This window comes from Nerophis lumbriciformis, linkage group LG13, assembly GCF_033978685.3.
Source record: "Nerophis lumbriciformis linkage group LG13, RoL_Nlum_v2.1, whole genome shotgun sequence".
Classification (NCBI taxonomy): domain Eukaryota; kingdom Metazoa; phylum Chordata; class Actinopteri; order Syngnathiformes; family Syngnathidae; genus Nerophis; species Nerophis lumbriciformis.
This window is the reverse complement of record NC_084560.2, coordinates 1,477,089-1,490,670: the sequence shown is the minus strand read 5'-3', so window position 1 is coordinate 1,490,670 and position 13,582 is coordinate 1,477,089. Positions and strand designations below refer to the sequence as shown.

Sequence of the window (13,582 nt, the reverse complement as noted above, 5' to 3'; positions counted from 1 at the left end):
TGTTCACGGACTCTAGTATTTGTTTTTTTAGTTCCTGTCGCAGGCGACACGGTGTGTTATGCTGCAGTCGTGCTCCATAAAAAAAAGGTAAGGACTGAATGGTAGGAAAAAGGAAGCCTTGAAGTCTTTGTGGAGAAGTGTTTGTTTGCAATGCGACATCACGGCGTGTCATGGTCTTAAAGCAAGTACAAAGTACCAAACCAGATGAGAGCCGAGTCATCACTGAGTCCTTTAGGGAGACGTGATTATCCACTTTGCGGCATTTTCTAGAAGCCACACCCACTTTCCAAGGAGCTCCTGCTATTGATTTATTTTGATGTCCTCTGTCTGTGTGGCACACCCAGGAGCTATGTCGCCAGCACATGGCGTCCAAATCCTCTCTGTGCCGCCAGGACTGCGTGGGCGCCGGCACCAGCGGGGTGGCAAGCGGCGCCGCCGGCGGTCGGCGAGGAACGGACACGTCCCGCGTGAGCAGCGTCTCGTCCCAGTTCAGCGACGGGCCGCAGCACAGTCCCTCGTCCACGCACAGCTCCACGCCGTCCTGGAGCGAGGAGCCCGCCCAGTCCAACATGGACATCTCCACCGGTCACATGATTCTGGTGAGTGGAGCCGTCGGCGCCGAGGCCGGAAGGAAGCATTAACGTCTTGTGACCCGGCAGACCTACATGGAGGACCACCTTCGTAACAAGGACCGCCTCCAGAAGGAGTGGGAGGCCCTGTGCTCCTACCAGGCCGAGCCCAGTTCAGTGGCGCTGGCACAAACTCCCGCCAACGTGGACAAAAACAGACAAGCAGAATCGCTGCCATGTCAGTTCCTCCATTTCTTCCTTCTTGACTCTGCACACGCCTTATTTCATTCATGGTTTTAGTCAACTTAGTCATTTTATTACCTTACACCAGGGGTACCCAAACTACGGCCCGCGGGCCGGATCCGGACCCCCAGCATCCAAAATCCGGCCCACAGGAAGTCCCAAGAATTTTTTTATTTTTATTTATTTATTTTATTTTTTTTAAATCTGTCCTTTCTAATCCATTTTCTACCGTTTGTTACTCTCGGTGTCTCCTAGCCGCTCAGGCAAATCATATTGTCTAAAAATTAATTTCCCCATCGATAATGTGACAATGTTAAATGTTGATGAACATCAATGTTAATTGATGTTAAATGACAAAACGGATTATAAAGACAATATATATATATATATATATATATATATATATATATATATATATATATATATATATATATATATATATATATATATACAGCCTGGCCCCCGGCCAAATTTTTTTTAACCCAATGCGGCCCCCCGAGTCAAAAAGTTTGGGGACCTCTGCCTTAGACAATAGAATAGGTCGAAACCCACCATGACAAAAGCATGTCCATTTTACAACAATGTATTTATTTATATAGCACGTTTACAATTTATTTATTTATATAGCACGTTTACAACATTGTATTTATTTATATAGCACGTTTACAATTATTTATTTATTTATATAGCACGTTTACAAACATTTATTTATTTATATAGCACGTTTACAACCATTTGTTTGTATAGCACGTTTACAACAATTTATTTATTTATATTGCACGTTTACAACAATTTATTTATTTATATTGCACGTTTGCAACAATTTATTTATTTACATAGCACATTTACAACTATTTATTTATTTATATAGCACGTTTACAACTATTTATTTATTTATATAGCACGTTTACAAAAATGTATTTATTTATATAGCACGTTTACAACTATTTATGTATTTATATAGCACATTTACAAAAATGTATTTATTTATATAGCATGTTTACTTATTTATTATTTATTACAACAAGTTATTTATTTATATAGCACGTTTACAACAATTTATTTATTTATGTAGCACGTTGACAATAATTTATTTATATATGTACCACAGGAAGTCCCAAGAATTTTTTTATTTTTATTTATTTATTTTATTTTTTTAAAATCCATCCATCCATCCATTTTCTACTGCTTATTCCCTTTGGGGTCGCGGGGGGCGCTAGAGCCTATCTCAGCTACAATCGGGCGGAAGGCGGTGTACACCCTGGACAAGTCGCCACCTCATCGTTTTAAATCTGTCCTTTCTAATCCATTTTCTACCGTTTGTTACTCTCGGTGTCTCCTAGCCGCTCAGGCAAATCATATTGTCTAAAAATTAATTTCCCCATCGATAATGTGACAATGTTAAATGTTGATGAACATCAATGTTAATTGATGTTAAATGACAAAACGGATTATAAAGACAATATATATATATCTATATATATATATATATATATATATATATATATATATATATATATATATATATATATATATATATATATATATATACAGCCTGGCCCCCGGCCAAATTTTTTTTAACCCAATGCGGCCCCCCGAGTCAAAAAGTTTGGGGACCCCTGCCTTAGACAATAGAATAGGTCGAAACCCACCATGACAAAAGCATGTCCATTTTACAACAATGTATTTATTTATATAGCACGTTTACAATGTATTTATTTATATAGCACGTTTACAATTTATTTATTTATATAGCACGTTTACAGCATTGTATTTATTTATATAGCACGTTTACAATTATTTATTTATTTATATAGCACGTTTACAAACATTTATTTATTTATATAGCACGTTTACAACCATTTGTTTGTATAGCACGTTTACAACAATTTATTTATTTATATTGCACGTTTACAACAATTTATTTATTTACATAGCACATTTACAACTATTTATTTATTTATATAGCACGTTTACAACTATTTATTTATTTATATAGCACGTTTACAACTGTTTATTTATTTATATAGCACGTTTACAAAAATGTATTTATTTATATAGCACGTTTACAACTATTTATTTATATAGCACGTTTACAAAAATGTATTTATTTATATAGCATGTTTACAACAATTTTTTTATTTATATAGCACATTTACAACTATTTATTTATTTATATAGCACGTTTACAACTATTTATTTATTTAAATAGCATGTTTACAACTATTTATTTATTTAGCACGTTTACAACAATTTATTTATATAACACGTTTACAAAAATGTATTTATTTATATAACACGTTTACAACAATTTATTTATTTATGTAGCACATTTACAACAATTTATTTATTTATGTAGCACCTTTACAACAATGTATTTATGTAGCACATTTACAACAAGTTATTTATTTATATAGCACGTTTCCAACAATGTATTTATTTATATAGCACATTTACAACAATTTATTTATTTACATAGCACGTTTACAACGATTTATTTATTTATATAGCACATTTACAACAATGTATTTATTTATATAGCACGTTTACAACAATTTATTTATTTATTTAGCACGTTTACAACAATTTATTTACATAACACATTTACAAAAATGTATTTATTTATAAAGCACGTTAACAACAATATATTTATTTATGTAACATGTGTACAACAATTTATTTATTTATATAGCACGTTTACAACAGATAAAGCACGTTTACAACTATTTATTTATGTAGCACGTTTACAACTATTTTTTTATGTAGCACGTTTACAACAATTTATTTATTTATAAAGCACATTTACAACAATTTATTTATTTATATAGCACGTTTACAACAATGTATTTATTTATGTAGCACATTTACAACAATTTATTTATTTACATAGCACGTTTACAACAATTTATTTATTTATGTAGCATGTTTACAACAATTGATTGATTTATATAGCACGTTTACAACAATGTATTTTTTTATAAAGCACGTTTACAACAATTTATTTATTTATACAGCACGTTTACAACAATGTATTTTTTATATAGCACGTTTACAACAAGTTATTTATTTATATAGCACATTTACAACAATTTATTTATATAGCACGTTTACAACAATTTATTTATATAGCACATTTACAACAATTTATTTATTTATGTAGCACGTTGACAACAATTTATTTATATATGTAGCACGTTTACAACAATTTATTTATTTATATAGCAAGTTTACAACAATGTATTTAAATAGCACATTTACAACAAGTTATTTATTTATACAGCACGTTTACAACAATTTATTTATTTATATAGCACGTTTACAACAATTTATTTATTTATATAGCACGTTTACAACAATTTATTTATATAGCACGTTTACAACAATTTATTTATATAGCACATTTACAACAATTTATTTATTTATGTAGCACATTGACAACAATTTATTTATATATGTAGCACGTTTACAACAATTTATTTATTTATATAGCAAGTTTACAACAATGTATTTATTTAAATAGCACGTTTACAACAATTTATTTATATTGCACGTTTACAACTATTTATTTATTTATATAGCACGTTTACAACAATTTATTTATTTATTTAGCATGTTTACAACAATTTATTTATACAGCACCTATACAACAATTTATTTATGTAGCAAGTTTACAATTTATTTATTTACATAGCACGTTTACAACAATTTATTTATTTATATAGCAAGTTTACAACAATTTATTTATTTAGCACGTTTACAACAATTGTTTTTTATATAGCACGTTTACAACAATGTATTTATTTATATAGCACGTTTACAACAATGTATTTATTTATATAGAACGTTTACAACAATTTATTTATATAGCACATTTACAACAATTTATTTATTTATATAGAACGTTTACAACAATTTATTTATACAGCACGTTTACAACAATTTATTTATGTAGCAGGTTTACAACAATGTATTTATTTATATAGCACGTTTACAAGTTATTTATTTATAAAGCACGTTTACAACTATTTATTTATTTATATAGCACGTTTACAACAAGTTATTTATTTATAAAGCACGTTTACAACTATTTATTTATATAGCACGTTTACAACAATCTTTTTATTTATATAACACATTTACAACAATTTATTTATATAGCACGTTTACAACAATGTATTTATTTATATAGCACGTTTACAACAATTTATTTATGTAGCACGTTTACAACTATTTATTTATTTATACAGCACGTTTACAACAATGTATTTATTCATGTAGCACGTTTACAACAATGTATTTATTCATGTAGCACGTTTACAACAATGTATTTATTTATATAGCACGTTTACAACAATTTATTTATGTAGCAGGTTTACAACAATGTATTTATTTATATAGCACGTTTACAACAAGTTATTTATTTATAAAGCACGTTTACAACAATTTATTTATATAGCACGTTTACAACAATGTATTTATTTATATAGCACGTTGACAACTATTTATTTATATAGCACGTTTACAACAATTTATTCTATTTATATAACACGTTTACAACAACGTATTTATTTATATAGCACGTTTACAACAATTTATTTATTTATATAGCACGTTTACAGCAATTTATTTATATAGCACGTTTACAACAATTTATTTATATAGCACGTTTACAACAATTTATTTATACATCCAATCCAATCCAATCCACTTTATTTATATAGCACATTTAAACAACAACAATGTTTCCAAAGTGCTGCACAACAACATTAAAAACAATATTAAAAACAATATATAGCACATTTACAACAATTTATTTATTTATATATAGCACGTTTACAACAATGTATTTATTTATATAGCACATTTACAACAATGTATTTATTTATATAGCACGTTTACAACAATGTATTTATTTATATAGCACCTTTAAAAAACAAAGAACATAAACAATGCATAAACTAAAGAAGAAATACGTGAAAGGGTTCGGATAAAAAGTAAAATTACAAGATAAAAATAATGAAATAATAAAAGTGCGACAAATTGAAAATAGAAGAAACCTTTTTGTATTTTAATCTGTTTGTCCCCAGATGATCACTCACGGGTGAAGCTGAAAAAGGACGTCAACCCCAAAAAACAAGATTACATCAACGCCAGCTTTGTGGTAAATACTTGCATGCAGACTAGGAATTGATGAGTGATGACCACGTCCAGGACTCTGGAACTTTCCATCCCAATGTCTACTAGTCTCCTTCCAATATAATCTACTGGTCTCCTTCCAATATAATCTACTAGTCTCCTTCTAATATAATCTACTAGTCTCCTTCCAATATAACATTGATCTCATTTTCCCACCTGCAGTTTGACCATGACCCTCGGCAGCCATCTTACATCGCCACCCAGGGACCTCTGACTCACACCGTGGCAGACTTCTGGCAGGTCAGTCAGGACACACCTTTTAGACCCCATCATACCATTCAAGTCTGCTCTACATGCCATTATGCTCTATATGCTCTATATGGGATATGATGCTCTATATACTCTATAAGGGTTATTATGCCCTATATGCCATTATGGGTTATTATGCTCTATATGCCAATATGGGTTATTATGCCCTATATGCCATTATGGGTTATTATGCTCTATATGCCAATATGGGTTATTATGCCCTATATGCCATTATGGGTTATTATGCCCTATATGCCATTATGGGTTATTATGCCCTATATGCCATTATGGGTTATTATGCCCTATATGCCATTATGGGTTATTATGCTCTATATGCCAATATGGGTTATTATTCCCTATATGCCATTATGGGTTATTATGCTCTATATGCCAATATGGGTTATTATGCCCTATATGCCATTATGGGTTATTATGCTCTATATGCCAATATGGGTTATTATGCTCTATATGTCAATATGGGTTATTATGCCCTATATGCCATTATGGGTTATTATGCTCTATATGCCAATATGGGTTATTATGCCCTATATGCCATTATGGGTTATTATGCTCTATATGCCATTATGGGTTATTATGCCCTATATGCCATTATGGGTTATTATGCCCTATATGCCATTATGGGTTATTATGCTCTATATGCCATTATGGGTTATTATGCCCTATATGCCATTATGGGTTATTATGCTCTATATGCCAATATGGGTTATTATGCTCTATATACTCTATAAGGGTTATTATGCCCTATATGCCATTATGGGTTATTATGCTCTATATGCCATTATGGGTTATTATGCCCTATATGCCATTATGGGTTATTATGCTCTATATGCCAATATGGGTTATTATGCCCTATATGCCATTATGGGTTATTATGCTCTATATGCCAATATGGGTTATTATGCCCTATATGCCATTATGGGTTATTATGCTCTATATGCCAATATGGGTTATTATGCCCTATATGCCATTATGGGTTATTATGCCCTATATGCCATTATGGGTTATTATGCTCTATATGCCAATATGGGTTATTATGCCCTATATGCCATTATGGGTTATTATGCTCTATATGCCAATATGGGTTATTATGCCCTATATGCCATTATGGGTTATTATGCCCTATATGCCATTATGGGTTATTATGCTCTATATGCCATTATGGGTTATTATGCTCTATATGCCATTATGGGTTATTATTCCCTATATGCCATTATGGGTTATTATGCTCTATATGCCAATATGGGTTATTATGCCCTATATGCCATTATGGGTTATTATGCTCTATATACTCTATAAGGGTTATTATGCCCTATATGCCATTATGGGTTATTATGCTCTATATGCCATTATGGGTTATTATGCTCTATATGCCATTATGGGTTATTATTCCCTATATGCCATTATGGGTTATTATGCTCTATATGCCAATATGGGTTATTATGCCCTATATGCCATTATGGGTTATTATGCTCTATATGCCATTATGGGTTATTATGCTCTATATGCCAATATGGGTTATTATGCCCTATATGCCATTATGGGTTATTATGCTCTATATGCCATTGTGGGTTATTATGCCCTATATGCCATTATGGGTTATTATGCTCTATATGCCATTATGGGTTATTATTCCCTATATGCCATTATGGGTTATTATGCTCTATATGCCAATATGGGTTATTATGCCCTATATGCCATTATGGGTTATTATGCTCTATATGCCAATATGGGTTATTATGCCCTATATGCCATTATGGGTTATTATGCTTTATATGCCATTATGGGTTATTATGCCCTATATGCCATTATGGGTTATTATGCTCTATATGCCATTATGGGTTATTATTCCCTATATGCCATTATGGGTTATTATGCTCTATATGCCATTATGGGTTATTATGCCCTATATGCCATTATGGGTTATTATGCTCTATATGCCATTATGGGTTATTATTCCCTATATGCCATTATGGGTTATTATGCTCTATATGCCAATATGGGTTATTATGCCCTTTATGCCATTATGGGTTATTATGCTCTATATGCCAATATGGGTTATTATGCTCTATATGCCAATATGGGTTATTATGCCCTATATGCCATTATGGGTTATTATGCTCTATATGCCATTATGGGTTATTATGCCCTATATGCCATTATGGGTTATTATGCTCTATATGCCATTATGGGTTATTATTCCCTATATGCCATTATGGGTTATTATGCTCTATATGCCAATATGGGTTATTATGCCCTATATGCCATTATGGGTTATTATGCTCTATATGCCATTATGGGTTATTATGCCCTATATGCCAATATGGGTTATTATGCCCTATATGCCATTATGGGTTATAATGCTCTATATGCCAATATGGGTTATTATGCCCTATATGCCATTATGGGTTATTATGCTCTATATGCCAATATGGGTTATTATGCTCTATATACTCTATAAGGGTTATTATGCCCTATATGCCATTATGGGTTATTATGCTCTATATGCCATTATGGGTTATTATGCCCTATATACCATTATGGGTTATTATGCTCTATATGCCATTATGGGTTATTATGCCCTATATGCCATTATGGGTTATTATGCTCTATATGCCAATATGGGTTATTATGCCCTATATGCCATTATGGGTTATTATGCTCTATATGCCAATATGGGTTATTATGCCCTATATGCCATTATGGGTTATTATGCTCTATATGCCATTATGGGCTATTATGCTCTATATGTCATTATGGACTATAATGCTCTATATGCCATTATGGGCTATTATGCTCTATATGCCATTATGGGATATTATGCTCTATATGCCATTATGGGATATTAATGCTCTATATGGGCTATAATGCTCTATATGGGCTATTTGTCACCACTCTGCAGATGGTGTGGGAGAACGGCTGCACGGTGATCGTGATGATGTCCGCTTTGGTGGAGGACGGACAGAAACAAAGTGCCAGGTACTGGCCTGACGAGGGTTCCTCCCTGTACTACATCTATGAGGTGTGTTTCCTGCACTTTAATGCACCACATGGTGGCACCTAAATAGTCATGATGTTCTTTGGTAAAATGTCTCCCCCTGGTGTCAAACTCTGGTATTGCATTTTTTTAAACTGGCAATTGTTCCAAGTTGTGTGTGTGTATATATATATATATATATATATATATATATATATATATATATATATATATATACGTGTGTGTATATACACATATACATACATACTGTACACATATATATATATACACATAAACATACATATATACACGTGTATATATACATATATACTGTACATATATACATAGACATGACAGCTGGAGAGACAGCGGACAGCCCGGAAAGACGGCACCGGGGCTATGAGGGGTAGCATCCCGAGCTGCACCTTCTGCGAGGAAGGAACCCACAACAAGCTACGAATCGACCTACAGGAAATATACACCCAGGGATTCCCGAGAAGGGGGGCGGAAGAGAGTCCAACTGGACGGATCAAAGGACGACGACATATTGCAATGGAAACACGACAATGACTATGGAATGCATATGTGGGAAGGTATGCAAGAACCGACATGGCCTGCGGATCCACCAGGCCAGGATGAAGTGTATGCAGAAGGTGGTAGAATCACAGCGCACAGGAACTACACCTGGTGAGGCGCAGGAGGAGCCAGGCCCGGAGTCACCCCACAGTGCCCGGAGCCTCCAGGTGATGCAACCACCAGATGCACACAGGACATCAGAACATCGTCGGGTAAAGTGGTCCCAAGCTAGCAAGGAGAAAGAGTAGCTCCAGTTTGATGAAGATGCTGATACCATCTTGGAAACAACAGCCAAAGGGGAAGCTGATCGACGCCTCAAGACGATGACCACGATCATCATCAGCCTCGCTGCAGAGCGGTTTGGACTTGAGGAGAAGCGGGCGGCGAAGCCCCCCTACATCATGAACAATAGAGCGAGTAAAATCCAGCAGCTCAGGCAGGAACTGAAGAGTTTAAGGCAGCAGTTCAAGGTTGCAAGTGAAGAGGATAGGGGGCCTCTTGCGGAGCTACGTTGTATAATCCGCAAGAAGCTGATGACCTTGAGAAGACCGGAGTGGCATAGAAGGAGGAGGAAGGAAAGGTCCAGGAGGAGAGCTGCCTTTCTGGCAAATCCATTTGAAGTCACAAAACAGCTGCTAGGACAGAAGTGAAGCGGTAAACTGGCCTGCTCCAAAGCTGAGGTCGACCACCACCTCAAGCAAACCTACAGCGATGGATGTAGAGAGCAAGACCTAGGCCCCTGCAGGTCCTTGATCAATCCACCAACACCAACGCTAGACTTCGATGGGAAGGAGCCTGGCTGTAAGGAGATCCAGGAGGTGGTCCGAAGGGCAAGGATGAGCTCTGCTCCAGGGCCCAGTGGAGTACTTTACAAGGTCTATAAGAACTGTCCAAGACTACTCCGCAGACTCTGGAAAATCCTGAAGGTGATCTGGAGGAGGGGCAAGGTAGCAGACCAGTGGAGACAGGCAGAGGGTGTGTGGATCCCAAAGGAGGAGAAGTCTCAGAGCATCAACCAGTTCCGAACCATCTCGTTGCTGAGTGTTCAAGGGAAGATCTTCTTAAGCCTCATTGCCAGACTACCTCCTGACGAACTCCTACATTGATACATCAGTCCAGATAGGAGGGATCCCAGAGGTATCTGGATGTCTGGAGCACACAGTTGTGGTCACTCAGCTCATCAGGGAAGCCAGGGAGAACAAGGGGGACTTGGCTGTTCTGTGGCTGGACCTCGCAAATGCCTATGGATCCATACCCCACAAGCTGGTCGAAGAGGCACTGAACCGGCATCACATCCCAAAGAAGTTGAGAGACCTCATTCTGGACTACTATGCCAGAATGAGAGTCTCCTTCGGAGAGTCTCCTCCGGAAAAACAACCTCCGACTGGCACAGGCTTGAAAATGGGATCATCACTGGCTGTACAATCTCAGTCATCCTCTTTGCACTCGCCTTGAACATGCTGGTGAAGTCTGCGGAAGTTCAGTGCAAAGGGACCCTCTCCATGTCTGGAGTCCGACAGCCACCCATCCGAGCCTTCATGGACGACCTGACAGTGACCACTACATCTGTCCCAGGCTGCAGGTGGATCTTGACTGGCCTTCAGGAGGTGATTTCCTGGGCTCGCATGAGCTTCAAGCCGGCCAAGTCGAGTTCCCTTGTGCTAAAGAAAGGGAAGGTTACTGGCAAGTTCTGCTTCTCACTTGGCACCACCAAAATACCATCACTCACCGAAGAACCTGTGAAGAGCTTGGGAAAGGTGTTCAATTGCAGCCTGAGAGACGCAGCCTCCACAAAATCGACCAACCAAGACCTGGAGACCTGGTTGACCGTGGTGGACAAGTCTGGCCTTCCTGGCAAGTTCAAGGCCTGGATTTACCAGCACGGGATTCTCCCTCGGATCCTCTGGCCCCTCATGGTCTACGAAGTCCCCATTTCAACGGTGGAAGGCTTTGAGATGAGGGTCAGTAGGTTCCTGCGCAGGTGGCTGGGACTGCCGCGAAGCCTGAGCAGCATTGCTCTATACTGGCACAATAACAAGCTGAAGCTCCCCATCAGCAGCCTGAGCGAGGAGTTCATGGTGACATGGTCCAGGGAGCTCCTACAATATCGGGAGTCCAGTGACCCAAAGGTTGCCCAGGCTGGGATTGAAGTCAGAACGGGGTAGAAGTGGATAGCTTCCGAGGCTGTGGATGTCGCAGAGGCAAGGCTACGGCAAAGGGTGTTGGTGGGAACAGTGGCGCAGGGGAGATCTGGCTTAGGTAGCAGAAGAACACCTTGCTATGATAAGGCGCAGGGGAAAGAGAAGAGGTCACTGATCCTCGAGGAGGTGCGAGCAGGAGTTGAGGAAAGGCGAGCCTGCCAGATGGCGGGAATGCGGCAACAGGGAGCCTGGACCAGATGGGAACAAGCAGCAGAGCGCAAGGTCACATGGACCGAGCTCTGGAAAGCAGAACCCCATCGGATAAAGTTCTTGATCCAGGCGGTCTACGACGTGCTGCCAAGTCCATCCAACCTCTTCACCTGGGGGAAGGTGAAGACACCAGCGTGCTTTCTCTGCCAGAGGAGAGGAACCTTGGAGCACATCCTATGCTGTTGTCCAAAAGCCCTGGGTGAAGAGCAGTACCGCTGGCGACATGACCAGGTCCTGAAAGCCATAGCCGATACCATCTGCAGGGGAGTCAGTCACAGCAAGAGCTTCCGCCCAGTGAAGAGCACCGCTTTCATCAGAGCTGGGGAGAAGTCAACACCGGCTGCCCGGAACACCTCTTCTGGTCTGTTGGCAACAGCACGCGACTGGGAGCTGTCAGTTGATCTGGGCAAGCAGTTGAAGTTCCCTGACGTGGTTGCCAAAGCAACACTAAGGCCAGATATTGTGCTTACCTCAGTGGCCTCCAAGCAGGTAATCCTCCTGGAGCTCACAGTGCCTTGGAAGGACCGTATGGAGGAGGCCAATGAGAGGAAGAGCGCAAAGTACTCTCAGCTTGTGAAGGAGTGTCGGAGCAATGGGTGGCGAGCGATGTGCCGGCCCGTTGAAGTGGGATGTAGAGGGTTTGTGGGCAATTCCAAACCCTAACCCTAACCCTAGTTCTTATCTTTAAGGCTGCACAAAAACATTTATTCACATTCCATTCTTATTCATCTCCATTCTAAATAATAATTTAAAAAAAACAGAAAAAAAATACACGGCAAGCCAGTCAAAGAATCCGGGTCACGGCACCAATTATGAGAACTCTCCCAATCTTGGTGAGTTCATTGGATAAAATAAATATAAATATTTATTTTTGTAGGAATTCATTTTTAAAACTGCTTTTTGCAACCAGAGAGAGTTTTTCCAACCTGTGTTGAAAAGTTGTAATATAATAATTATAGCAAATAAAAGACCAGTTAGAAGATACTTGAGCACTTTTAAAGAGTTCTATGATTGTTGGCCGTCTGTGAGGCCGTGAATGTGCCCTGGCTGCTGATTGGACGATTCAAAATGTGTGTGAGAGTGCAAAGTGAGACTTGAGTCAGTTGTTCTGACCTTCCCGTCCGGTTATTCCTCCTCCAGGTCAACCTGGTGTCAGAGCATATCTGGTGCAAGGACTTCCTGGTGCGCAGCTTCTACCTCAAGAACCTGCAGACACAAGAAACTAGAACCCTGACCCAATTCCACTTCCTGAGCTGGCCAGCTGACGGCATACCCACCTCCACACGCCCCCTGCTGGACTTCCGCAGGTGGGAAACAACAACAATATTCCACATAAAGTACAT

General features: G+C 37.7%; 1 protein-coding gene across 3 annotated transcripts in view; it reads left to right on the top strand.

Moving 5' to 3' along the window:
* Positions 1–13,582, top strand: part of ptprna (protein tyrosine phosphatase receptor type Na) — a 94,851-nt gene that overhangs the window by 64,689 nt on the left and 16,580 nt on the right. For 2 of the 3 annotated variants that reach the window (XM_061971816.1, XM_061971814.1), the window contains exons 15-20: positions 345–599; positions 660–807; positions 5,900–5,973; positions 6,171–6,248; positions 9,178–9,297; positions 13,380–13,546. In XM_061971816.1, coding sequence (XP_061827800.1) covers positions 345–599; positions 660–807; positions 5,900–5,973; positions 6,171–6,248; positions 9,178–9,297; positions 13,380–13,546 — 842 coding nt within the window. The remainder of the gene's footprint in view (positions 1–344; positions 600–659; positions 808–5,899; positions 5,974–6,170; positions 6,249–9,177; positions 9,298–13,379; positions 13,547–13,582) is intronic. The other variant, XM_061971815.1, reaches the window with a different exon arrangement.